Here is a 27,467-nt window from a genome sequence, read left to right on the forward strand (position 1 = left end):
GTATCAAATGTGGTCTATAAATAAAAGTGGTAGGATTGATTGGCTCTGTCTGGAAAGAGGGAGCAGTCGAGAGTGACTCTCAACTTTCTGAGGTGGGTGACTAGATTGGGTGGACAATGTAAGGGAAACAGAGGACTGATCCCTGCACATTTCAGAAAGATATATAGTGTTTGATAAAAATGGTGGATGAAACCAACAGACCAGAGGAGATCATTTCTATTTTCTCCCCACCACAATGGCCTCAGCCAGACTACTGCCTTATATCCCCACATACCCAATAATCATTCATCTGGATCAACCCAACCACCCCCAAATAGCTAGTAGTAGCTACAGATCACCTGCCTTCTCATCCCTAATGTACTCAGTGGGTTTTCTGGGCCATGTCTCTGTTTTCCCCTCAAGACCACACTGTTTTAAACATTACAGAAATGTTATACCTGGTAAGCTGTGGGTATCTCAGAGCCCAGTGGGTTTCTTGAAGGCCTCTGACTTCGAGCTGAACCCTTCTCTGAGGGACTGACCATCTCAGACAATGCCCCAAAAAACAGCCTCTTGGGAGAACGAATACTTGGGTTTGAAGAATTTTCTCTTTGGTCTGCAAGTCAAAAACAGTGAGTCTTTCTTAGCTCCTGCCCTCCCAATACTAATAGAACAGCCAGTCTATACAAGAGTACAATTTTTTAGAGCAAGTGGGAGTGGGGATGGATTCCACCTAATTATGCCAGCAACTACAATTATTGCTGCCATCTTGGATTTTAATAAGCCCGCATACTAACTTTAATAGCCCTTATATATGTTAGGCAAGTAAAACTATTTGTAAATACAAAAACATGTATCTGAGGATCCAGACTAATGATGGATAAAAGCATGAAGGACAAACAGATATCACCTTCTACCTAGGACGCTTGAGTGTAGAATATGAACACAAGGTGGAAATAATGGGTAATTCCTGTTGAATGGATAAATTCCCTCTAAGGATAGTGTGGGTGACCAGCTGTAGGAATCCAAAGGGAGGACACTGTTAATGAAGGTCATGGATTGTCCATCACTCTGAACCTCTAAAGGACACACCTATTCTACTGCTCCAGTGTCAAGAAAGAAAATGTCAAATTTTGTACTTTTCCCAAAAACACTTCCCGCCGAGTAGACCCAGACTTCTGAAGGCAGGTGAGCAAGCATGTTACCTGACTTGTCTTGCTGGAATGAGTGAACTCTTTGTACACTTCGAGACTTTGGCTGAGACCCAGAATAGAAGGAACCAGAATTTGTCCTGCTGATTGACAATTGCTTGATTCGAGGACTTCGTCTCAAGCTTACTTCTGCAAAACCAGAATCCCAGTTAGTAACCAGGGAGAAATGCAAGCTTTTTACATTTTCCCACATATGAAATGGTAAAATTTACGTAATACCACATACAAGATGGAAATTTGACAAATTACTAACTTGAGATTTCTGAAGTGTTGTAACAAAGCTACAAAGGGTATAATATATTGCCCCAGAGTACAAAAAAACCACTGACCCACTAGACTGTCACCCTCAGAAGTTTCAAACTGCTAGCCTCTTAACCACGGTGGGGGAAAAAAAAGGTTTGTATAGTGTGACTTTTGTAAAAAAAATTTTTTTAAATTGCAGTTTTGTTTATGTTACATACATTTGTATAGAAACGACACCGGTAAGAGTATTATTAAAACTAAAATCTTAACAGTATTTCCGAATTGTGGGATTACCGACTATTAAAATTTTGCTTCTATTTTCTGAATTTCTACAATAAATTACTTGAATCATTAAAAAAGAAGGTTTTTTGGGGTAACTCCTGAATCACAAGTACTTTTTTTTTTTTTTAAGATTTTATTTCTAGGGACACCTGGGTGGCTCAGTTGGTTAAGCGTCTGCCTTCGGCTCAGGTCATGATTCCAGGGTCCTGGGACTGAGTCCCGCATCAGGCTCCCTGCTCAGTGAGAGTCTGCTTCGCCCTCTGCCTCTCCTCCTTGCTCTTGCTTTCTCTCTCTCAAATAAATAAATAAAATTTAAAAAAGAAAAAAGATTTTATTTCTAAGTAATCTCTACACCAAATGTGGGGCTCAAATTCACAACCCCGAGATCAAGAGCCACATACTCTACCGACAGAGCCAGCCAGGTGACCCCACATGCACTTGTAAAATAAGCCCCAGCACTTTGTATTACACAGTGGTTAGCCTGTACCCTGAATCCCATTTCTACTGTGTAAAAAGACTTCTCCAGAAATTCCTTTGGTAAATTCTGTGTAAGAGACCATTTACTAATAAATATTTACTGATCTATACTGTGGGCCCAGAGCTGTCACATCTCTAAAATATCTTAGGATATGCTGAGAGAGAACACAGGTACAGAAAGGTTTTCAGAGAAACTAGTTAAAATGCAACACAGAAGAGGGGCTCCTGGGTAGCTCAGTCGGTTAGGCATCTGACTCTTGCTCTCAGCTCGGGTCTTGATCTCAGAGTCGTGAGTTCAAGCCCTGCGTGCAATGCAAAACAAATGTAGGCACTACCGTGTACTCCTTTTTCTGGGGACTCTTCCACAATGTCGATATCAGGACCAGGATCAGAGGACCTTAAGGAACAACAAGCATAAGGATGATTCAGTGTCACTATTAGCTCCTACTTAATGCACAGCAGAGCTGCACCACCTCTCGCCTCACAAAGCGATGCAGAGCCCGGGTCTGAGAACACCAGCGCGGGCACGCACGCTCATGCGCCTTACTGGCTGGAGGAGAATGGTCAGCACGCTTTTTTAGAAAGCAGTTTTACAACATAAAAATTAATTAGAAATATGTATGCCTTCTAAACCTATCAATCTCACTTCTTGCAATTGTCCTGCAGATTCTTATACAAGTGTGTAAAATCCGTACACGAGTAATGTCTAGAGGAAGCCCTGACAAGGCTCCCTTTTGTTCCTGTGAAGTGCAGCTAAAAACCCTGGACGTTGTATAGAAAATGAAATACAGACTAAAAGGTGGCAAAAGGAGGCAGATTGGCTGGGGACCTCAGGACCCCAGGAGAGACAGAGAGACAGGAGAGTGAGCTCCCGGAGTTACCTTTTTGCTTCACAGATCCCAGACAGGGTGCTGGGGGGGGATGGACAACCCAAATACATCAACAGGTACAAACCTGCTCTAAGGAAAGCCAGTTCTCTCCGGCTAAAGAACCAGGAAAGGGGCAAGCTAGCATGATAAACTCCCAGACACTAACTACCATGGAAAACTTTGGCCCCACCCACCCACAGGCCAAGCTGAGATCCTAGACTTCCAGTCTTGCCCAGCAGCCATGACAACTCCCTCCATCCAATGATGAATGCTTTTTTTAAAAAATGCTGAATATTCATTTGATGGAATGCTTCTCAGCATGCGCGCGTGCATGCACACACGCACGCACACACACACAGATGAACTATGGACACATGCAACACCATGGATAAATCTCAAAATAATTATGCCAAATGTAAGAAGGGAGACAAAAAAGTACATTTTGTATGGTTCTCTAGCCTTTGTAGAATTTATAGAATGCTGAACACTTTTTGGTTATAAACCACACAGTTAAGATGGGAGTCACAAGAGGCTTTTGGAGATGGACAGCAGCCCACAGACCATTAGCAAGGCCGTGTGGGTGCAGGAAGCAGCTAGACAAGGATGTTACTCACCTGCCCTTGATTTGTCTATGAAGAAGCCTTCTGGACACCTGCTTATGTACTGGAGTCTCAGCCACACTCCTAGTCAGCAGTCTGTGATAACCTAAAATGTAAACGGCGTAAATTTCATTTAACCTTATCAAGAAGTAGCAGCAAGCCAAAGAGGGCAGTTTAAACTTATGCATGGCTTACTACTCATGCCAGAGTGGTTTTTGCTTGTTTTCACTTAATGGTTTTTGGACTAACATCTAACCAACCATAGGATTCCCAATTTAACATGATACAACAGTTTATCAGCATCAGAGACTAAATAAGCCAACATAAAATATTGTAAAATTATTCTCTAATAAGCAATCCTGAAAAAAATAAAAAACTTATTAGAGCTTATACATTCACTCATCAGTGGTTCTTATATTTATAATTAAATGAAATAAAGTACGCAAAAATGCTGATATGTCATGCAGCTTTAAGGTATTTAATACGATCCAGCCAGCTGGCATAAATTTCCGCAGATTATGTAACTCAGCTGCTCATGGGAGGACTAGTTTAAAGGCAGTTAAAAGTGACTAGGAAGTGGGACGCCTGGGTGGCTCAGTTGGTTGATCGTCTGCCTTCGGCTCAGGTCATGATCCCAGGGTCCTGGGATCAAGTCCCACATCAGGCTCCGTGCTCATCGGGGAGCCTGCTTGCTTCTCTCCCTCCCTCTGCCTGCCGCTCCCCCTGCTTGTGCTCTGTCAAATAAATAAAATCTTCAAAAAAAAAAGTGACTAGGAAGAGAAGGGATATCAGCAGGAATGTGGCATAAGGACCTCTGAAATAACTCTCCTCCATAAAAGGAATGAGAACACTGGGCAAAAATAGGCAAAATCAGTTTTAGAACTCTGGAAATTAACCAGTTTATAACAATCCATGGAGTATTTATCCAAGAAAAACAGTGAATGTAGTAACAGCGAGCTTCACAGAACTTTATCCTGCCTGGGTCCTGACCCTTCTCCCCAGCCCTGTAGCCTTGAGAACCAACAGTCTGCAAACACTGTGCAAACCAACAGCCCAGGGGCCTGTGAATGGGCCAAACCGGACTGAGCCTTCTCCAAAGCGCCACTCCCAGCTGTCATTATCTGACCTGTCTGGCAGCTTCCTGCAAAACCCCATGCACCAGGGTGGTCTCTGTTTGACCTCAGAACCCCAGGGCAAACAACCTCTTTCCAGGGAGCACTTTCTGAAACCAATCGGCAGCAAATGTAAACATCACAGCTGCCAGAGGGAGTGGTAACAGCTGGGGCAAACAATATGCTAACCAAAAGTTTAAAAGGGAACACTGGGGAAGGAGACGTCTACAGGAGCCTCTGCAAACCTCCAACATACTCTTAGGACTCTGAAACTCCGGGGCGACTGGGTGGCTCAGATGGTTAAGCATCTGCCTTCAGCTCAGGTCATGATCCCAGGGTCCTGGGATTGAGCCCCACATCAGGCTCCCTGCTCCTCGGGAAGCCTGCTTCTCCCCCTCCCTCTGCCACTCCCCTTGTGTTCCCTCTCTCGCTGTGTCTCTGTCAGATAAATAAATAAAATCTTTAAAAAAAAAAAAAAAAAGGAATCTGAAACTCCATGCAATGTAGGGGTGTGTGCATGCCCGGGAGAAACCGCTAAGGCCTGGGGCGCCTGGGTGGCTCAGTCGTTAGGCGTCTGCCTTCGGCTCAGGTCATGATCCCGGGGTCCTGGGATCAAGCCCCGCATTGGGCTCCCTGCTCGGCGGGAAGCCTGCTTCTCCCTCTCCCACTCCCCCTGCTTGTGTTCCCTCTCTTACTGTGTCTTTCTCTGTCAAATAAATAAAATCTTAAAAAAAAAGAAACCTCTAAGGCCTAAGCTGTCACCCATGGCTAACCTGAGGCCTTCAGTACTCAGCCAGGCAGCTTACATTTCTAAGAAAATGAGCCAACGCACCTAGGACCCTCACAGCAAAGGCTGAGAAACCTACTGGTTCCAGGCATTTAAGGAAATCTGTCCGATCATTAGTGGGATCTAAGCTAACTGAGTAGACGTCAGTGGCCACTCATGACAGAATACAGGCTTTAAAGAATTAAATTCAGGAAAGTCACCAAGCAAACAGTGGCACTGATAATGACAACAAACCCTGGCTGGAAGGGGACAGGTCTGTCAGAACTGCCTTATTATGTCTAATTGTCAATAAAACATGAGACATGCAAAGAAGCAAGAGAGTTTGGCCCAGGTGCAGGAAAAGAGAAAAAAAACCAACAACAACAAAACAGTCATTAGAAGCAGTCCCTGAGGAATTCCAAACATTGGATTTGTCAGACCAAGACTCTAAATTAGCTGTTTGAAATATGTCCAAAGACCTAAAAACTTCCATCCAAAGAACCAAAGGGAAATAGGAAACTGAGGACTTGCCCCAAAGGGACAGAGATCCCAAAAAAGAACCAAACAGAAATTCTAAAGCTGAAAAATGAAAAAATTAGTAGCCAAACTATGGAAAGAGCCAAGATGTCCATCAACAGATGAATGGATAAAGAAGATGTGGTATATATATACAATGGACTATTATGCAGCCATCAAAAAAATGAAATCTTGCCATTGGCAATGACGTGGATGGAACTAGAGGGTATTATGCTAAGTGAAATAAGTCAATCAGAAAGATAATTATCATATGATCTCATGATATGAGGAATTTGAGAAACAAGACAGAGGATCATAGGGGAAGGGAGGGAAAAATGAAACAAGATGAAACCAGAGAGGGAGACAAACCATAAAAGACTCTTAATCTCAGGAAACAAACTGAGGGTTGCTGGAGTGGGGGGTGGGGTGGCTGGGTGATGGACACTGGGGAGGGTATGTGCTATGGCGAGCACTGTGAATTGTGAAACAAATAATACATTATATGTTAATAAAAAAAATTTTTATTAGAATGGTTTAGCCACAGATATGAGGTAGGAGAAGAATCAACAAATTTGAAGATGGATTAATTTATATTATCCAGACTGAGGGACAGAAAAAAGATGATGAGAAACCGTCTCAGACATCTGTGAGACACTGTCAAGTGCAACATCCACATATGGGGAGTTCCAGGAGAAGAGGAAAGAGAAGCATGAAGAACATCTGAAGAAATATGGGCTGAAAACTTCCCAACTTTGATGAAAGACATTACACACCTAAGAACCTCAATAACCCAAGAAGGATAAAGTCAAAGAGATCCACACTTACACAAATCATAAACTGTAAGAAGTCAAAGAGAGAATCTTGAAAGGAGCCAAAGATCAGGGAATTCATCAAGTACAAAGGATCCTCTAGAAGAATAATAGCTGATTTCTCATCAGAAAGGAAGGCCAAAAGACACTGTGATGATGTATTCAAAGGGCTGAAAGAGAAAAAGACTCATCCAAGAATTCTATATCCAGCAAAATTACTGTTCAAAACAAAGGAAATTAGCATGTTCCCAGATTAAAAATAAACTCCCCCCAAAAAAACAAAACAGAGAATTCTTAAGTAGCAGACCTGTCCCACTAGAGGGAGTCCTTCAGGCTGAACGGGCACTCAAGGGTGAGATGAATCCATGGGAAGAATTAAAGAGCACCAGTGAACTCCCTGCTCGGCAGGGAGCCTGCTTCTCCCTCTGACCCTCCCCCCTCTCATGTGCTCTCTCTCCCTCATTCTGTCTCAAATAAATAAATAAAATCTTTTAAAAAAAAAATAAAGAGCACCAGTGAAGGAACTACATAAATAATGTACAGCACAAAAGCATTTTGTGTTTGTAACTCTTCTTCTCCTAGGAGTTAAAAGATAAAGTGATAATTATAAATTGGTGAAAATGGGGGCGCCTGGGAGGCTCGGTAGGTTAGGTGTCCGACTCCTGATCCCGGCTCAAGTCTCAATCTCAGGGTCCTGAGTTTGAGCCCCGTGTTGGGGCTCCACATTAGGTCATGGAGCCTACTTTTAAAAAAATAATTAAATAAAAATAAAAATTGGTGTTGATGGGCATACGATGTACAAAGATGTAATGTGTATGACAATATAGCACAAAGGAAGGAGTGGGAAAGAGAACTGAATTTACAGGAGCAAAGTCTTAGACTACTACTGAAATTAAACTGGTATTAATCTGAATAAGGCTGTTATATTAATCATAATCCGGGACACACACACACACACACACACATAGTGCCATAAGAAGCTCTCAAGGTTGGTCTCTCCACCAAAAACAACTAGTAAGCTAGGGGGGAAAATGATCAGAATCAAGTATTTTGGAACTATGGAACCCGACTGGACACTTGGAACAATAAGGGAAATGCTTTACAGGAAAGGGAGATGCTGATTTTTGGTAAGGGAACGCCATGCACGAACAGGTATGATCTCCTTTCCTCAGCCCCGCTGCAGCTGTGGGGAGAGGCCCACCTTCTGGGAGCGGCTGTCTGATGGGGAGCAGACAGACAGTGGGGACTCAGTCCTCCAAACCTGGGGTTGTGTGCTTTGGTCAATGTGGAGGACTCCTGTGGGGATGGGGCAGACACTTGCCTTGGTTTTGGACCTCTCAGGATGCAGTGGATGCAGCGGCTCTCCCTCAATGCACCCCCGGCAAGATTTTTAAGATTTTTATTTATTTTGAGAGAGAGAGAGAGAGAATGCGTGCAAGCGGGGGGAGGGGCAGAGGGAGAGAGAGACACTCAAGTGGACTTCACACAGAGCACAGAGGCCGACTCAGGGCTCGATCTCACAACGCTGAGATCATGACCTGAGCTGAAATCAAGAGTCAGGTGTTTAACCAACTGAGCCACCCAGGCACCCTAACCCTGGGAAGATTTAAAGGGACAAGAATACCTTCTTGCTTTTCCCTTTTTGGAGTCAGACATTTAAGGAAATCTTTGTCAGGTCACTGGTTAACAGAGCTAACAGAACAGAAACTTCACTGACCACACAAAATGGAATACAATGCCTTACAAAAAGTTTGGAAAACAGAGTTGATGCCCTCAAAATGCCAAAAAAAAAAAAAAAAAAGTCACTGGTCAAGGACATCAAAATCAGGTTTTCTAAATATGCTCAATGAGCTCAAGAAAATCATGAAGAACTGAAGGAAATCAGAAAAACAATGTATGAACAAAATGAGAATATCAATAAAGTGATAAAAATTATTAAAAGAGGGACGCCTGGGTGGCTCAGGTCACGATCCCAGCATCCTGGGATCAAGTTCCACATCGGCCTCCTTGCTCAGCAGGGAGTCTGCTTCTCCCCCTGCTTATGCTTGCTTGCGTGCTCTCTCTGACAAATAAATAAAATCTTTTAAAAAAATTATTAAAAGAAACCAAATTCTCAAACTATTCCAAAAAATAAGAGAGGAAGAAAACTTGTAAGTTCATTCACCAAGGCCAGTACCACCCTCATACCAAAATCAAAGACACTACAGAAAACTATAGGCCAGTATCTCTGATGAGCACAGATGCAATAATCCTCAACAAAATATTAGCAAACTGAATCCAACAATACATTAAAAAATCATTCACCACAATCAAGTAGGATTTATTCCAAAGAAGCAAGGGTAACTGAATATTTCCAAATCAAGGTGATACTTCACACAAACAAGAGAAAATACAAACCATTACGATCATCCCAATAGATACAGAAAAAGCTGACAAACTACAACATCCACTCATGATGAAAACGCTCAACAAAATAGGTTTAAAGGGAACATACCTTAACGTAATAAGGCCATAGATGAAAAAACCTCACAGCTAACATCATACTCAATGCTGAAAATCAGAGCTTTTCCTCAAGATCAAGAACAAGAGTGTCTACTCTCAACCACTTTTATTCAACACAGTGCTGAAAGGCCTAGCTGCAGCAATCAGACAAGACATAAAAGGCATCCAAATTGGTAAGGAATAAGTAAAAGTATTTGGAGATAAAACAATACCAAATATAGAAAACCCTAAAGATTCCATCAAAAAGCTACTAGAACTGATAAGTGAATTCAGTAAAGTTGCAGAATATGAAATTAATATACAGAAATCTGTTACGTTTCTACACACTAGTAATGAAGTAGCAGAAAGAAAAAGAAAACAAGGACGCCTGGGTGGCTCAGCTGGTTAAGCATCTGCCTTTGGCTCAGGTCATGATCCCAGGGTCCTGGGATCAAGACCCACATTGGGCTCCCTGCCCAGCGGGGAGTATGCTTTTCCCTCTCCCTCTGCCCCTGCTTGTGGGCTCTCTCTCGTGCTCACTCTCTCAAATAAATAAAATCTTTAAAAAAAAGTTTAAAAAGAATAAAAAAAAACAAAAACAATCCCATTTACAATTACACCAAGAAGAATAAAATACCTAGGAATAAACTTAATCAAGGAGATGAAAGACCTGTATTATGAGTATAAAACACTGATAAAAAAATAGAAGATGGCACAAATAAGGGGAAAGATATACCATGCTCATGTATTGGAAGATTTAATATTGTTAAAATGCCCATATCACCCAAAGCAATCTACAGATTCAATACAATCTCTATCAAAATACCAAAAGCATTTTTCACAGAACTAGAATACTACTAAAATTTGTATGAAACCACAAAAGACCCCAATTAGCCAGAGCAATCTTCTCAATCCCAGATTTCAAGATCTACTACAAAGCTGTACTAATCAAAACCTTACGGTACTGGCATAAAAACAGACTCACAGATTGATGGAACAGAATATACAGCCCAGAAATAAGCCACACTTATATGGTCAATCTACAGCAAAGGCGGCAAGAATATGCAATGGCACAAAGACAGTCTTCTCTTCAATAAATGGTGTTGGGAAAACTGGACAGCTACATGCAAAAGAATGAAACTGGACCACTTTCTTACACCATACACAAAAATAAAATGGATTAAAGACCTAAATGTGAGACCTGAAACCATAAAATCCTAGAAGAGAACACAGGCTGTAACTTCTTTGACATCAGCCTTAGCAACTTCTTTCTAAATATATCTCCTCAGGCAAGGGAAACAAAAGCAAACTATTGGGACTACACCAAAATATAAAAAGCTTCTGCACAGCAAGGGAAACCAACAAAACAACAAGGCAACCTACTGAGTGGGAGAAGATATTTGCAAATGACATATCCAATCAGGGGTTACTATCCAAAATAAGAACTCAGGCAAGTCAACACCAAAAACTAATCCAATTAAAAATGGGCAGAAGACCTAAAACAGACATTGCTCCAAAGACATGCAGATGGCCAACAGACACATGAAAAGATGTTCAACATCACTCATCATCAGGGAAATTCAAATCAAAACAACCAATGAGGTATCACATCTGTCAGAATGGCTAAAAAATCATCAACACAAGAAACAACAAGTGTTGGCGACGATGTGGAAAAAAGGGTATCCTCGTGCACTGTTGGTGGAATACAAGCTGATGCAACCACTGGGGAAAACAGTATGAAGGTTCCTTAAAAATTTTTAAAATAGAATTACCATAGGATCCAGTAATTCCACTACTGGGTATTTATCCAAAGAAAACGAAACTGCTAGGGGCGCCTGGGTGGCTCAGTCGTTAAGCGTCTGCCTTCGGCTCAGGTCATGGTCCCAGGGTCCTGGGATCGAGCCCCGCATCGGGCTCCCTGCTCCGCGGGAAGCCTGCTTCTCCCTCTCCCACTCCCCCTGCTTGTGTTCCCTCTCTCACTGTGTCTCTCTCTGTCAAATAGATAAATAAAATCTTAAAAAAAAAAAAGAAAATGAAACTGCTAATTCTAAAAGATACAAGTACCCCTATGTTTACTGTGGCTTTACAACAGCCAAGATATGGAAGCAACCCAAGTGTCCACTGATAGATGGATGGATAAAGATGTGGTATATATACAATGGAATATTACTCAGTCATAAAAAAGAATGAGATCTTGATATCTGTGACAACATGAATGGTCCTAGAGGGTATTTTGCTAAGTGAAGTAAGTCAGAGAAAGACAAATACCATATGGTTTCACTTACATGTGGAATCTAAAAAACAAAACAAACAAAAAAAACCCTCAGACTCTTAAATACATAGAACTGGTGGTTGCCTGAGGGGAGGTAGGTGAGGGATGGGTAAAATAAAGGGAATTTTCAATTATAAAATAAATAGGTCAAAAGATGAATAGTAATGCACTCCACCCAGCAAGAGAATGCACATTATTCTCGAGCATACATAGAACATTCTCCACTAACAGGACAAATGGTAGAGCATAAAATAAGTCTCAAAAAATAAGACTAAAATACAAGGTTTGTTCTCCAACCACAATGAATGAAATTAGAAATTAACAACAGCAGGAAATCTGGGAAACTCACAAATACACGGAGGTCAACATACTCTTAAATAACCAATGGGAAAGAAATCACAAGGGAAATTAGAAAATATTTTGAGATAATGAAAACACAACATACCCAGACTTAGAGGATACAGTTAAAGCAGTATTAGAAGGGAATGTGTACCTGTAATGCCTGTATTAAAAAAGAAAGATCTCAAATCAATAACTTAAAGTTAACCTTAAAAGCTCAAAAAGATCAAACTAACACCAAAGCAAGTAGAAGGAAGGAAATGGTAAAGACTGCATAGGAAATCAATGAAATCAAGAATTAAAAATAAAACAAAACAAAAATCAATGAAACCAAAAGTTGGTTCTTTGAAAAGATCATTAAACTGACAAACTTTTAACTAGACTGACCAAGAGGGAAAACCCAAACTACTATGAAAGAGGGATCATAGATATCAACCTCACAGAAATTCAAAGGACTATTAGGGAATGCTATGAACAACTGTATAACAGCAAAGTAGAATCAGACAAATTCCTAGAAAGACACAAACACTGGCAACAGAAAATCTAAATAAATCTATAACAAGTAAAGGATGGAATTAGTTATCAAAAAACTTCCCACAAAGAAATACTCAGGACTAGATAGCTTTAATGTTGAATTCTACCTAACATTTAAAAAATAATTAACACCTTAAAATATATGGTCATTTTACTTTTGACCAAGATGCCACAACAACTCAATGAGGAAAGAAGTCTTTTCAACAAATGGGATTGGGACAACAGGATAGCCACATACAACAGAATGACATTGGGCTCCTATCTCACACAAAATAATGCACAAAAGTTAACTCAAAATGGATCAAAGACTGAAATGGAACAGCTTAAACTCTAAAATTGGATTAAGTAGTAGTTTTTTTTGTTTTGTTTTTTAAGATTTTATTTATTTATTTGACAGAGAGAGACACAGCTAGAGAGGGAACACAAGCAGGGGGAGTGAGAGAGGGAGAAGTAGGCTTCCCGCGGAGCAGGGAGCCCGATGCAGGGCTCCATCCCAGGACCCTGGGATCATGACCTGAGCCGAAGGCAGACGCTTAACAACTGAGCCACCCAGGCGCCCCTAAGTAGTAGTTTTTTAGCTATGACACCAAAAGCATAAGTAATGACAAAAATTCATAAATTGTTTTAAAATGGACTTCATCAAAATTAAAAACTTTTTGTGTATTGAAGGGCACTATCAAAGTGAAAAGACAACCCACAGACTGGATAAAATATCTACAAATCATATATCTGATGAGGGACTAGTATCTATAATATATAAAGAATTCTTGCAATTCAACAATTACAAGACAATTTTTACCTGACATTTCAATTAAAAAATGGGCAAAGGGGCGCCTGGGTGGCTCAGTTGGTTAAGCGACTGCCTTCGGCTCAGGTCATGATCCTGAAGTCCCGGGATCGAGTCCCGCATCGGGCTCCCTGCTCGGCGGGGAGTCTGCTTCTCCCTCTGACCCTCCTCCCTCTCATGCTCTCTGTCTCTCATTCTGTCTGTCTCAAATAAATTAAAAAAAAAAAAAAAAAAAGATTTAAAAAAAAAATGGGCAAAAATTTGCATAGACATTCTCTAAAGTAGACATACAGAGAGCCAGCAGGCACACGAAAAGATGTTCAAAATTAGTCATCAGTGAAATGCAACTGAGAACCACAATGAGATCCCACTACACATACAGCCAAGAGGACAGTTTGAATCAAAAAGAGGGACAAGGGCCCCTGGGTGGCTCAGTCAGTTAAGTGACCGACTGTTGATCTCAACTCAGGTCTTGATCTCAGGGTTATGAGTTCAAGCCCCAGTTGGGCTCCATGCTAGGTGTGGAGCCTACTTTAATATTTTATTAATTTAATTTATTTATTTTTAAAGATTTATTTATTTGAGAGAGAGAGGGAAAGGGAAGGGGGGAAGGGCAAAGAGAGAGGGTGAGAGAAACTCAAGCAGACTCCATGCTGAGCGCAAAGCCTGACCCAGGGCTCGATCTCACAACCCTGAGATCATGACCTGAGCTAAAACCAAGTGTCAGAGGTTCAACCAATTGCACCACCCAAGTACCCCCTATTTATTTTAGAGAGCGAGATAAAAAGAACATACCAGCGGGGAGGGTGGGAGGGAGACGGGACAGGCAGGAAGGAGAACGAGCCTATCAAGCAGACTCCATGCTGAGTGCAGAGCCTGACTCGGGGCTCAATCTCCTGACCCTGAGATCATGACCTGAGCCGAAATTGAGAGTCAGATGTGCAATCAAATGAGCCATCCAGGGGTCCCCAGCCTACTTTAAAAAAAAAAAGGGGGGGTTCAACACAAGGTAGGTGTGGAGAAACGAACCCTCATACACTGCTAGTGGGAATGTAAAATGGTACAGCCACTTTGGAAAATGATTCAGTAGTTCCTCACAGTTAAACAGTTACCATATGGCCCTGCAATTTCATTCCAAGGCATGTGCCTGAGAATGAAAAACATGTCTACACAAAATCTTGTACGTGAATGTTTATAGAAACATTACTCACAATAGCCGAAAAGTGGAAACAACTCAAATGTCTAACTGATGAAGGAATAAATAAAAGGCAGTTTATCCATACAATGGTATATTATGGGCAATAAACAGAAATGAGGTGCTAAGACATGCTACAACACATATATAAGGCTTGAAAACATGCTATGTGAAAAAAGCTGGTGTATAGTGTATGATTCCACTTATAAGAAATACCCACAAGAGGGCGCCTAGGTGGCTCAGTTGGTTGAGCATCTGCCTTTAGCTCCTGTCATGATCCCAGGGTCCTAGGATTGGGCGCCACATCGAGCTCCTTGCTCAGTGGGGAGTCGGCTTCTCTCTCTCCCCTCTGCTCATGCTCTCTCTCTCTCTCAAAATAAATAAAATCTTAAAAAACAAAACAAACCCAGAAATACCCACAAGAGGAGAATCCACAGAAACAGCAAGTAGATTGATTGGTGGTTGCCTCCAGCTAGGAAAGTCAAGGGAAAAGGAGTTTCTTTCTAGAGTGATAAAAACGACCTGGGCTGTGCCTGGGCAGTTCAGTCGGTTAAGCAGCTGCCTTCGGCTCGGGTCATGATCCCAGGGTCCTGGGATTAAGTCCCATGTCGGGCTCCCCACTGAGCGGGGAGCCTGCTTCTCCCTCTCCCTCTGCCCCTGCTTGTGTTCCCTCTCTGACTCTGTCAAGTAAATAAAATCTTAAAACAAAAAACAAAAACAAAAAAACCCAATGATCCGGAATTTATGATGATGGTTGCATAACTTTGTGAATATAACAAAGACAGGTGAATCATACTTTACTCAATTACTAAAAGAACAAAAAAGAAAAAGAAAACAAACAAACAAAAACCCTCAAAAGACTTGAAAACAACTGGTCACTATTCTTCCTTTCTTTTTCATTGGTTTTGTAAAATAGATGTTTGTCTGTGGGGGTGACTAGGAAGGGAAAGACTGAGCAGATACCAGGATCAAGTCTTCATCCAAGCTTGGAGGGAGAGAGACCCCAAGGGGAAAACTGATGGTAACCACAGAGAGGAAAACAGATCAATGAGCTTCTGCAACAAATAGAGTCTGGAGGCTGCTTTGGATCTAAGAGCACCCCCTTCTCTTGGCTACCCTAAAAGATAGTACCTTTGGTCCTCTTGAAGTTGTCAAGTTTACACTCCAGACCTTCCACTGCGGACACAGAGTGGCTTCTAGGCAACCCCCGCTTTGCTGATCTCTTTGAAGGAGAAATCATTTCCTTGTTGAAGAGATTTCTTCGAACTTTGGTCACTTCTGAAAGCATTAAAAAAAGAAAAAGCAACATTTACTAATATTCACATTTACTAATAGGATTTCCTTAAATATTATACTCACATGATGCATTCAAACTATTTACTCTTACAAATTCAGTTTAAATCCAACTTTTCAGGAACACGAGGAAGGCCCACATCACTTAAATTAGAGGCTGTCCTCGTAAAATGGACACAATCCTTAAGAGGCTGGCTAATGGAGGTCAGAGTCCTCTTACTATACGCCACTGTTATGATGATTTTCTTCACTTTAGACCTTTTGACTGCTTTGTATTCTGCTCAACTCCAAGGAGAGAAACTGCTCCTTTCAATTCCACAAATCTCATTCTTCTTACGATATTTTACGGATTTGCTAGGTTATTTTAAATGCTCTTCCTGACTCCAGGACATGAGAATTGTGTGACCACTTAGACTCAGTTAGGAGAAACAGCTCCCAAGTCAAAAACTACTTGACAAAGCTAGCAGGATGGCATCTTAGTCCAAAGCAAGATGGCCCAGAGGCGGCTACCCAAACACTAAGGATAAACTCCTCTAAGAGCAGGTCATTTATATACAAACCAAATTAACTCTGATCCACAAGCTGGGAGGAGCCCTGATATTTACCCACTAGTGACCGACATTGCTGTTGAGGACACCAATAACACCCAAGTTTCAAAACAAATGCCTGAAATGGATTTAGGACCTGACAGCCAAGTTTGATTTGTTCCTTGGTTTTCCCAAGTTTTTCAAAGTTTAATATGGACAGAAAGCTTCAAAGAATAACACATTACACATAAAATCAACTCTAAAATTCACCAGCCATCAACATGTTTTCTCCCTGCACCTCTATGTTTACAGAATTTTCCCCCACCGAAGTTGCAGAGTAAGGTGGGGACATTCCAACCCTTCAGTTCCCTGCACGTCAGTGCACATCTCCCAAGAACAAGGGCAGGGCACCCGGCATACTATCCACCTTCCCACTTCTCTCATGGTCAGCAATATCCCTTACCGCTCCCCCACCCCGACCCATGAAAGTTAAGATGCAAGCAGATCATGTGGTGCGTTCAGCGGTCACACTTTAAATGCTTTCACCTAAACCAGTTTATCATCACTTCTTTTCCTTTTTGTGGTTTTCATAATAATAGTGTTTTTAAAAAAGATTTCCAGCCAGTGCTTTTGCAGAATGCAGTATTTTGAGACCATGTGAATACCTCATTCTCCTAGCACGTGGTATTTGGACAGATTTCATTAACCAACGATTATACAAAATTCTAATTTATAACTGTATGCAGCTGCTAAAATACGTGCAATTAAACTACGTTTGTCATGCTAGTCAATAAATGTGTGCACGGCTAGAGCACAGTATACCTTGTACTGGATCTTTCACCGGAAGTAGAGGCTGCTGAAGAGGAAGACGAGAGCTCTCCTGGAAGAGGAGGAAATCGGCATTCATTTAAAAGAATAAAAATTCCACATGAAATCCTCTGACCCCTGCAGTTCCACTTGCAGGAATCCCTAACAGTAATACTTGTAAAATGCACAAAAACAGATACATGTTCTAAGGACACTGAAGCCTGCATTGTAATACAAAATAAGAAACACCCTCAACATCGATAGAGTGAAGCAATTTTTTTTTTTTTTGAGTGAAGCAAATTTTGATACATCCATCCAACGCAGACATTAAAACCTCAGGAAGACCTCTAGAAATAGAGAAGGAAGGAAGACCTATCTGTACATACACAGAAACAAGTCCATGATGGGAAAAAAGAAAAAAAAAAAAAAAACAGAACAAGTACAGCAGGTTTGTACAGCTTGTAATGTGTATGTATGTGTGTAACAGGTATGAAGACACCTTTGATGTGTGCTATTGGTACATATAGAAAAGGGCCTGGAACAGACACAACAGTCATCAAGGATTACTTCTGAAGAATGAATGGAGGAGGGGCGACTGAGTGGCTCAGTCAGTTGAGCATCAGACTCTGATTTCAGCTCAGGTCACAATCTCAAGGTTGTGAGATTCTCAGGGCTGTGAGATCGGACTCCTGTGGCGGGCTCCACGGGGAGTCTGCTTGAGATTCTCTCCCTCTCCCCCGCTCCTCTCTCTCAAATAAAATCTTAAAAAAAAAAAAAAATGAATGAATGGAGAAGAGACACTCTTATTAAATTTTAACTTTATAGGATTTTTTTAACAATGATCATATATACTTTTTATAACTAAAAAGGGAAAACCCATATAAATTAGAGGATGACTATACTCTTAAGGACTTCTCTGCATTAATCTATTTACTATTCAATAGTCTAAAAATCTAGGTGCATCTAAACAACGGAATTGTTTTTAAAGCTTTTGTTTCTTTCCAGTTATGCCAATATATTTCTTGAAGAATGAACTACCATATAGAGGCTGATGTAAGGAGTGCTAGAAAGGACTGCAAATCATTGTAACATCTAGAGAGAAAGGAGGTCTGACACCTTTGTGGTCACCCACTTCTGGATTTCCCGCTCTCCAATCAGGATTCCAAGATACACAAGATTTGCATTTTTTCACTTATACTTATTAAGGCATACTAAGGAAGTGAACACCACTAACTCTTAAAACAACAATCCCACCTCCAATTCCAAAGGACAGCTATACATCTCTAGAAACAGAAGCACTACTGTGATGATTAATGCTAGTAAAGCTAGTTCTTACAGAATTTTAACTCTTCTCAGATAGTTCACGCAGTTCAAAAAGTTTCAATGCACTGTCTCCCTTCTTTCCTTAACAAGATATCAATTCTACTTAATAAACAGACTCCAGCTGGGTTTCTTTTTTTGCAACCAAGAAAGCCTCAAGTTCTCACACCTGCCACCAAAAAAAACCAAACCAGCAATCACCTGGCTTCACGACAGCTGCCCCCACCCCACCTTACTTAAGTAAAATGTACTGAAAAGTACCTTCTGGTCTGCAAGTCCTGAAAGTCCTATTATGATGCACATTATTTTTCAGTGTCTCTTTGCTTTGTTATTATTTTGAGTTTGCTTATCTAAAGATTTTTTTTTAAAGATTTTATTTATTTATTTGACAGAGAGAGACACAGTGAGAGAGGGAACATAAGCAGGGGGAGAGGGAAAGGGAGAAGCAGGCTTCCTGCTGAGCAGGGGCCCGATGCGGGGCTCGATCCCACGACCCTAGAACCATGACCTGAGCCGAAGGCAGACGCTTAATGACTGAGCCACCCAGGCGCTCCTCTAAAGATTTTTTAACTTATTCATTCCTTTCTGTTTTTCTTTGTATCACCTCTAACTGTCATACTTTTGGGTAAACTGGTTAATCTTTAGCAAATTTATAGTTCTTTAGTTGTTGGATTCCAGTTGAATACTCATTCATAAAAACATCTTGTTTTATTTCTGTAACCTCCAGTGTCCACTTCCTCAAAGTAGAGACATTGCCCTTCAAGCTTATTTATTGTGTCAACTCATGCTGGAAGAAACAGATCCTGTAGCACTATTTCCTGTCCATTGGGAAAAAACTTACGTTTTTTGTAGCTCTCTTGGACACTTTGGGGATCTCAATTTGTCGAAGATTCTGCGAAACCTCTGCAATGCTTTTATGTCTTATTAATGCATTTTTCCTTTTAAAAACAGAAACAAACAGCCATTATACATTCAAAGAGATTACGAGTAAATTAGAAAAGAATCAGAGTTGAAAATAATACACTAATAAAAGCCAGTTATGTTGGCATTGGTCTGAATTTGTAGCAAAACACGCCAACTTCACAATTTCCAAAAGTTAACTACTATCAATTCAACTAGTTATGAAGAACGAAGAGCATCAAGGAAAAGAGAAAGTACACTGAAGTCCGAAGCTTATCTCATAAAAGGCTCCTAGCTCCTGGAGACCCCACGTGGATAGGCAAGGGCACTGGGGACTACATTATCAATCCTGTATATTCCTTGGATAATAAAAAGGATGCCAGATGCTGCATGTTAGGAATGCCAATAGATGGCTCCTGGGATTCAGACAGAAGGGCAACTAGTAATTCAACAAGTTATATACCAAGACAACTGCCCTCTGTCAGAACTACAACAGAGCAAGTAATTCCTTCAATTCCTTGAGCTCCCACCTTCTCTTCTTAGCTGATCGGGTTCGAAGCTCCTCCAGCTGGTCAGATTCAGTGCCACCCGACACTGATCTATGAGCACTTGACAGAAGAGGCACAGAAAGAAGGGGGGATATGTTCTCTTGTGTCACGGAGTCATCACTGAAAAAATCTAGAGGAAGGACACCAGCCAGCTTCTGAGGAATCATAAACCCTAGGCTGTCATAAAGATTTCCAAGTGTCTTCGGGATCGAGTCAATATACCTGTGGAATAGATTGGTTAAATATACAATGGCCACCATTCCACCCTCTCTGTTCCATCCCTCATCCAGCAGGACAAACAGTCCTGAGAATTCCACAATTCTCACATAATACCACATGCAGTTCCTGGTAAAATAGTTCTAAAGTTAGTAGTCATCCAACTCACAATCCCAAAATTTCTTCCAGAAACTTTGTTAGGTATGCCAAATCCTCAGTCAAACACACCATGCGCAGCAAGTCTGTCACCTGAAGAAGATATTCGAAAATTACCATATGCTTTCTGCAGGGAAGCTAAGAGCCTTCAGGCTTATTTCCAGCAGCACTGAGCTATATACTTGCCTCCTTCACCACCTGCTCCATCTCAACGATGCTTTCGTGGACGGAAGGGCACTGCAGACACAGCTCCAAACGAAGCAATACCTGAAGCTGGCACCTTGACAGAATAAAACACCTGGGTCGTATCTATCTTAAGTGCCATTTAACTGAGAGCAAAGATCGGTTTACAAAAGAACCTACAACCAAAAAGGAGAAGAGCCCCTGCCTTCTCCAAATAACGATATGCTTATCAGGTAAATAGGTAACTCAAACTGCACGTCAGAACATCACCAAGAATCAACCACAAAAAGCCTCTGTGAGCAACTGGCAATCGAGTTGGTATTTATTTATTTATTTACTTATTTATCTATCAATCAATTTTAAATGGATCCAAGCAAATCTTAGAGCTGTTTTGGAGTGATGGTAAAAAATAAGTAAATAAATCAAGGTAGTTACTTACTCTCTGACTTTATCTTCATCCAGTTTTTCCCCTAGATTCTGTCGAAGACTTTTGCTAGTTTTTAAGAGGCTATTTTTTACTTGATTCACGCAGTTCATCTGAAAATAAAAAATTATTACATAGGAGAATTCTGAGTTACTAATTATTTCTAATTCATTTCACAGCTGATTAATGTCCTAAGAAGGGAAGTACATTCCCTTACGAATTGCTCCCTTATTTCATGTGAATGAAAAATAGTTGAAATGAATGTGCAGGGTGTCTGGGTGGCTCAGTCGGTTGAGTGTCAGACTCTTGGTTTCAGCTCAAGTCATGACATCAGGGTTCCTAGGATCAAGCCCCGCCTTGGGCTCTGTGCTTGATGCAGTCTGCTTGAGATTCTCTCTCTCCCTCTCCCCCACCCCACCCCCTGCTCACACACTCTAACAAAACCTTAAAAAAAAAAAAAAAAAAAAAGAATCTTTTTCCTTCGTATTTTCAAAAGGAGCAGGGTAAAAAGTATTTGAGAGCAAGGGGGCATGGCTACAACAAGTCTGCATATCTGACCTTCCTTAAAAAAAAAAAAAAAAGATTCCATTAAGTTAGTGACTGAGAAATCTAAGGACCATGGGAGTGCCTGGGTGGCTCAGTCAGAGAGCATCTGACTCTTGATCTCAGGTATTGATCTCAGGGTTGTGAGTTCAAGCCCTGAGTTGCGCATGGAGCTTACTTTAAATAAATAAGAAAGAAAAGAAAAGAAAAAAAGAGGAAGAAAGGAAAAGAAAAAAGACTGTAAACAACTCCTGTCCACTTTAGAGGCGCCTGGCTTGTACCACTAACCATGAATAAAGACAATGATAGCATGGTCTAAACCAATGATTGGCAGTACTCCCTGTGCATAAGAATCATCTAGCAAGCTTTTTATAAGTACATATGCCCGGGACCCAAGCCCCAAAGATCTGTTTCAGTTGGTCTTGAGGAAGCTAGGCATCAGCATTTTAAAAAAGTGTTCTAGGTGACTCTGGGTAAAAAACACCAGCTTAATTCATGCAGCTAACATGCAGCTGAAGACAGAGATTTCATTAGAAAAGAAGTATATGTAATTACCACTACCTTCACTTGGCCTATTTCCTGGGTTTCTGCCAGTTCACCATGTCCCCCTTCCAAGGTCTGGAATTATGTTCACCCCCTTGCTTATCTTACTTGTGAATCACACACCACATAATAGTCATTTCCCAAGACATATGAACCAAACCCACCAACAAGCAACCAACCACCCCATACTCTCTTACTTCTAATTCCTTGGTGCCTTTGGATTTTAGGAATGCTTTAATGGTTGATATCATATTCCTAGCACATGAATGCAACATGATTTCTCCTGTGGCCACAGTCTTTTGGTAATTTTCATGTATGTAAGATAGGAGCTCCTCTTCGGTTTTAAAATCTATGAAAAAAAAATAAAATTGATCATCACATCTAGTCATTGTATTGTTTAAGCCAGTGGTTATCAACTGAGAATTTTTGCCTCCCAGGGGACATTTGACTGTGTTTGGGTTGCCAGACTGGTGGGGATGAGGAGGATGCTCCTGGCATCTAGTGGGCAGAGGCCAGGGATGCTGCTAAACATCCTACAGCACAAAGGACAGCCCCCACAACAGATTATCCCACTGAAAATGTCAATAGTATGGAGGCTGAGAAATTGCAGAGATGATAATTTTAAGGCTTTGCAAATCAAGTGTGCATGTTATAAATTTAAGGATAATCATTAATGGAAAATAAACTATAGGGGTGCCTGGCTGGCTCAGTTGATGGAGCATATAACTCTTGATCTCAGGGCTGTGAGTTCAAGCCCCATGTTGGGTATAGAGACTACTTAAAAATAAAATCTTAAAAAAGCAAAACAAAACAAAACTATATAACCTCCAAACCTAGCAGAAAGGAAAAAGAGAAATAAAACTTGTTTAATCCCATAGTCTGCTAGAAAGGAAAAAATAAAAACTATAGAAAGCACAAAATAAGACACTAAAAAACATCCAAGCTTATCAGTAATTATAAACATTTATTTTACAAATATACTTGATGGGTAAAAGAAACTATCAGATTGGATTAAAAAATTCCCTTACATTATGAATGTCAGAAATTATTTAGAAATAAGTATCAATGAAAACAGAATATGGCAAACTTGTTTAATGCAGTTAAACTTAAAGGAAAATTCATAGACTTAAATAATCTTTTAAAGAAAAAAAAATAGGGGCACCTGGGTGGCTCAGTTGGTTAAGCATCTGCCTTTGGCTCAGGTCATAATCCTGGGGTCCTGGGATTGAGCCCCCCATCGGGCTCCCTGCTCAGTGGGGAGCCTGCTTCTCCCTCTGCCCCTCTCCCTGCTCATGCTCTCGCTCTCTCCCTAATAAAATCTTTAAAAAATTTAAAAATTTAAAAAAAATAAAAACCAATCAGCTAAGGGCCCAACACAAGAAATAACATGAGAGTAAACCCCAAAAGAAAGGAATAAAGATAGGAACAAAAATGAATAGGAAAAATAAAAAGGAAACAAGAGAGATCAACAGAAACAAAACAATGATTCTCTGAGAACCCAAATACAGAAACCTATAGTAAAACTGAGCCATTTAAAATGGGAGAAAGCATAAATAAGCAACATTAGAATGAAAAAATAGAGCACAGATTTGAAATACTAGTAAGAGGTAAGGTTGAAGTTCATTTTCTCCATACAAACACCCATTTGTTCCAGCACCATTTGTTGAAAAGATTATCCTTTGGCCACTGAATTACTGGGGCACCTTTGTCAAAAAGCTGTGTGCCCCTGTCGGGCAGGTCTATTTCTGCTCAGAATCTAGTCCAGAAACTGTTAATAGCATACAGTCTTGGGTGCTGTTAATTTTGCTCTCCCTTGAATGAAACATCCACATTCTCAAATACTTTTATTAGCTCATTAAAGACATTGTCTCATTCAGACTGATGATTATCTATGACTCTAACATTCCACAGGCAAAAAAAAAAAAAAAAAAAAAAAAAATCCTTCAAGGCGCAGAATTTATTTATTTATTCCAGAATTCTCAAAAGAAATCAAAGGTGACATCATGCAGTTACTGCCCGAAGTCCATAAGCTATCTTTACAGTCCTCCCACAGGACTGGCTCTGAACGTGCCCTGAGAAATGAGAAACCTACTGCAATTTTATCCCTTTTTTAGAAAACAAAGAATGGTAAAAATTAGGGACACCTGGGTAGCTCAGCCGGTTAAGCATCTGTCTTTGGCTCAGGCCGTGATCCCGGAGTCCTGGGATCGAGCCCCGCGTCAGGCTCCCTGCTTAGCAGGGAGTCTGCTTCTCCCTCTACCCCTCACCCTGCTCTCATGCTCTCTCTCACTCTCTCTAATAAATAAAATCTTAAAAAAAGAAAAAAGAATAGTAAAATTAATGTTACTGGACAAAATTTTTCTGTCCAACTCTGAAAGACCTTAATACCCTAGATCACTCCCAAAGCTTTCTCCTCTCCCTTAATTCCTCAATGTATAAAGCTTCTTTAACCACCTCTCATATGGCCATGCCATGGCCAGTCTTGTGACTTTGCTTATGCCAATCCCCTATCTAGCATGCTCTCTCTTACCTTGCTGCCATCTCAATCAACTCTGCTTGCTCCTTAGCATCTAGCCTGGGCTCCCCTGACTCCTGAGAAGCCTCCTCAGCCTGTTCTGGCCCAAGACTTGCCCTTCCCGTTCACCAGTCCTAGTAATGTCTTTACTTCCCCAACAGGCAAGTCCTTCCTGTTGTAGATTCCTGGCTCTCTCGTGTATTAGGTTGCATTAGTTCATTATGTATTTTGTGTGTGTGTGTGTGTGTATCTGCATATATCTCGTGTATTAGGTTGCATTAGTTCATTATGTATTGTGTGTGTATCTGCATATATGAATTCATTATTATCATCTTTGCTGCTGGATCATAAATCTGAGAATAGGACACCATCTTATTTTTATTGTATTCCCCATAACATACTTTGAGGAATGCAGCAGATGCTTGATAAATATTCATTAATTGACGGATAGGATTAAAACTTACAAGAATCTGAGGTATGAAAAAGTAAACCTGGCCTTAGACACCAAAAAGCTGTGGAACTGAGGAATACCTTTAGGTTTAGAGCTTCTTAGTGTCCTTCCTCTGTTTTCCCATTTATCTGCTGTCCTCCCACCGGCCGGCCTTTGGACCCCCTTCTCCCCGGCCGCCTCTGGACTGCCATCTGGACACAGCTTCTGCGCCTTCACATTCAGCCTTGCCACGTTCAACATCTTCAGGGAGCGGCACATGGTGTTCATCTTCTGCCGCACTGGAGTCCGAGGGACCCCTCCTTCCAAAACAGCATGGAGAGAAAAGGAAAATAGCTTTCACTTCTGCCAATTTAGGAACCACTTTAATTCAGATGAAATAGTCTGTGAAAGAATACCAAAATAAAGTATATCCCTTCAGGAGGATCTCAATTTGGTGGTTCATGCATCTCCTTGTACCTACAACCTGGAGTAGAAAGAGAGCTCTTCTTTAAACTGAGGTTTAGGAACGGAACATCGCAACAGGATCAGATGATTTTTAGCAAGACAAATGCCAAACAGACCCATTTTGGTGTTCCCCAATGGTCAGAGTTATGACGAAACTCTCCTAAAAGGCAATTGAGCAGTCTGCATCAAAAGCTACTTTCTCCCACTTTTTGGTACAGTAACTTGTTCCTGACAACTTATTCTAAGGAAGGCACTCAAAAAATAAATTGCATGCAGGGCACCTGGGTGGCTCAGTCATTAAGCGTCTGCCTTCGGCTCAGGTCTTGATCCCAGGGTCCTGGGATCAAGCCCTGCATCGGGCTCCCTGCTCAGCGGGAAGCCTGCTTCTCCGTCTCCCACTCCCCCTGCTTGTGTCCCTGCTCTCACTATCTCTCTCTGTCAAATAAATCTTAAAAAAAAAAAAAAAGAAAAAAGAAAAAAAAAATCACATGCATGATGTACACTAATATTATTTATAATGATAAAAACTGAAAATCTGTTTGACAACGCAAGAATTTTGTAAATTTTGTGAAGCAATGAGGTAGAATAGTAACCAAAAAGGCAAGGTAGCAGATGAGTATTTATAAGCAGCACATAAAGTTGGATTTATATTTCTGTCATATCTAAAAATGGAAATGGCCTATTAAGAAAGTAGGATTGTGAGCGATTTTTTAACATCACTTTCGTAACTAATGTAATCATTTTCAAATTTGAAATCTAAGAACTTGTCCTTCTCTTATTCAGTTACCATTTTTTTTTTTTTTTTTTTTTTTTTTAAAGATTTTATTTATTTATTTGACAGAGAGAGACACAGCGAGAGAGGGAACACAAGCAGGGGGAGTGGGAGAGGGAGAAGCAGGCTCCCTGCAGAGCAGGGAGCCCGATGCGGACTCGATCCCAGGACCCTGGGATCATGACCTGAGCCGAAGGCAGTCGCTTAACCAACTGAGCCACCCAGGCGCCCGGGAATGCCAATCTTTTAAAACGTTACACGCTCAAAAAACAGTCTATGCACATACGTTTCTTTTTGCTGTCTTCCTCCTTGGACACAACGGATTCTTCCCGAGACTTTCTCTGGTAGAGCTCGGACAGGCAACATGTTAATTCATTTTCAGTTTTGGAAGACTCTTCCTTATTAGATGAGGCAGCCTGTAGTAACCTGTGAACAAGGCAAGATGTCTAGTATAAAGCTGAAATTCTGGTTTTTCCAAAATGCTATAACAACAAAATTCATTATCCTTTTAAAAGTTAATCAAAAGATGTCCACACAAGAAGCCTTCAAAAATTTTTTTTCTCAGGAGGGAAAATGTCCCTGTCTTCTCACAATTTAAACACTCACACTAGAAGATAGGAGAGAAATACGCAGTAGACTGCCCCCTCATAGCTCTCAGAAGAAACCAACCAATGCAACACCTTAATAATCAGACCTGTAGACTCCATAATTGTGACACAATAAATGTTTGTTGTTTAAGCCCCTCAAAAAAAAAAAAACCACTCAGGAATGGAAGCAACCTGTTCACAAAACCATTAATCATGACATATAGTATTGACTTATCCATAGTTATTTTTTACTCAGTGTATTTTTTACTCACTTAATATACTGATGTAACAGTATATTAAGTGTCACAGTGACTTCTGAATAATTCTTTCACATTGTAGTAAACTAATTTGGGATTGATGAGAAGGGGATGAAGTGGGGCTGAGGGGCTGATTACAACCTGCTCTCTGAAATGGTTGTAATGGTTGTAATCATTTATAATTCTATTGTCTAAAGTGTCATTTCCCCTTGTTCTAGATCAGATTTACTGACCTGGGACAATCTAATGGTATAAAATAGAATCTTGCGGGGTTTTTCTTATTATGGTTTTCATTTCCATTTATCTAAACTGACCATCTTTTTTTTTTTTTTTTTTTTTTTTTTTGAGTTCTATGCCCAATGTGGAGCTTGAACTCAGGTCCCTGAGATCAAGAGTTTTAGTTATCAAATGCTTTTCTGCCTAGGACTACAGATCAGTCACTGCAAACTAAGCAAACTAAGAAAATGGCACAACTTTCGGGGCGCCTGGGTGGCTCAGTCATTGAGCGTC

General features: G+C 40.8%; 1 protein-coding gene across 1 annotated transcript in view; it reads right to left on the reverse strand.

Moving 5' to 3' along the window:
* TICRR (TOPBP1 interacting checkpoint and replication regulator) overlaps nt 1-27,467 on the reverse strand; it is a 45,572-nt gene that overhangs the window by 5,108 nt on the left and 12,997 nt on the right. The window contains exons 6-19 of the mRNA XM_045899417.3: nt 26,400-26,539; nt 24,978-25,196; nt 22,129-22,280; nt 20,861-20,958; nt 20,425-20,518; nt 20,252-20,331; nt 19,849-20,088; nt 19,260-19,356; nt 17,114-17,171; nt 15,603-15,749; nt 3,676-3,766; nt 2,528-2,589; nt 1,185-1,319; nt 438-595 (exon numbers count right to left, since the gene is read on the reverse strand). Of these exons, the coding sequence (XP_045755373.1) occupies nt 438-595; nt 1,185-1,319; nt 2,528-2,589; nt 3,676-3,766; nt 15,603-15,749; nt 17,114-17,171; nt 19,260-19,356; nt 19,849-20,088; nt 20,252-20,331; nt 20,425-20,518; nt 20,861-20,958; nt 22,129-22,280; nt 24,978-25,196; nt 26,400-26,539 (1,771 nt within the window). The remainder of the gene's footprint in view (nt 1-437; nt 596-1,184; nt 1,320-2,527; nt 2,590-3,675; nt 3,767-15,602; nt 15,750-17,113; nt 17,172-19,259; nt 19,357-19,848; nt 20,089-20,251; nt 20,332-20,424; nt 20,519-20,860; nt 20,959-22,128; nt 22,281-24,977; nt 25,197-26,399; nt 26,540-27,467) is intronic.

This window comes from Mirounga angustirostris, unplaced genomic scaffold (assembly GCF_029215605.1).
Source record: "Mirounga angustirostris isolate CCGP_5_RB_7025 unplaced genomic scaffold, mMirAng1.0.hap1 SCAF_9, whole genome shotgun sequence".
Taxonomy (NCBI): domain Eukaryota; kingdom Metazoa; phylum Chordata; class Mammalia; order Carnivora; family Phocidae; genus Mirounga; species Mirounga angustirostris.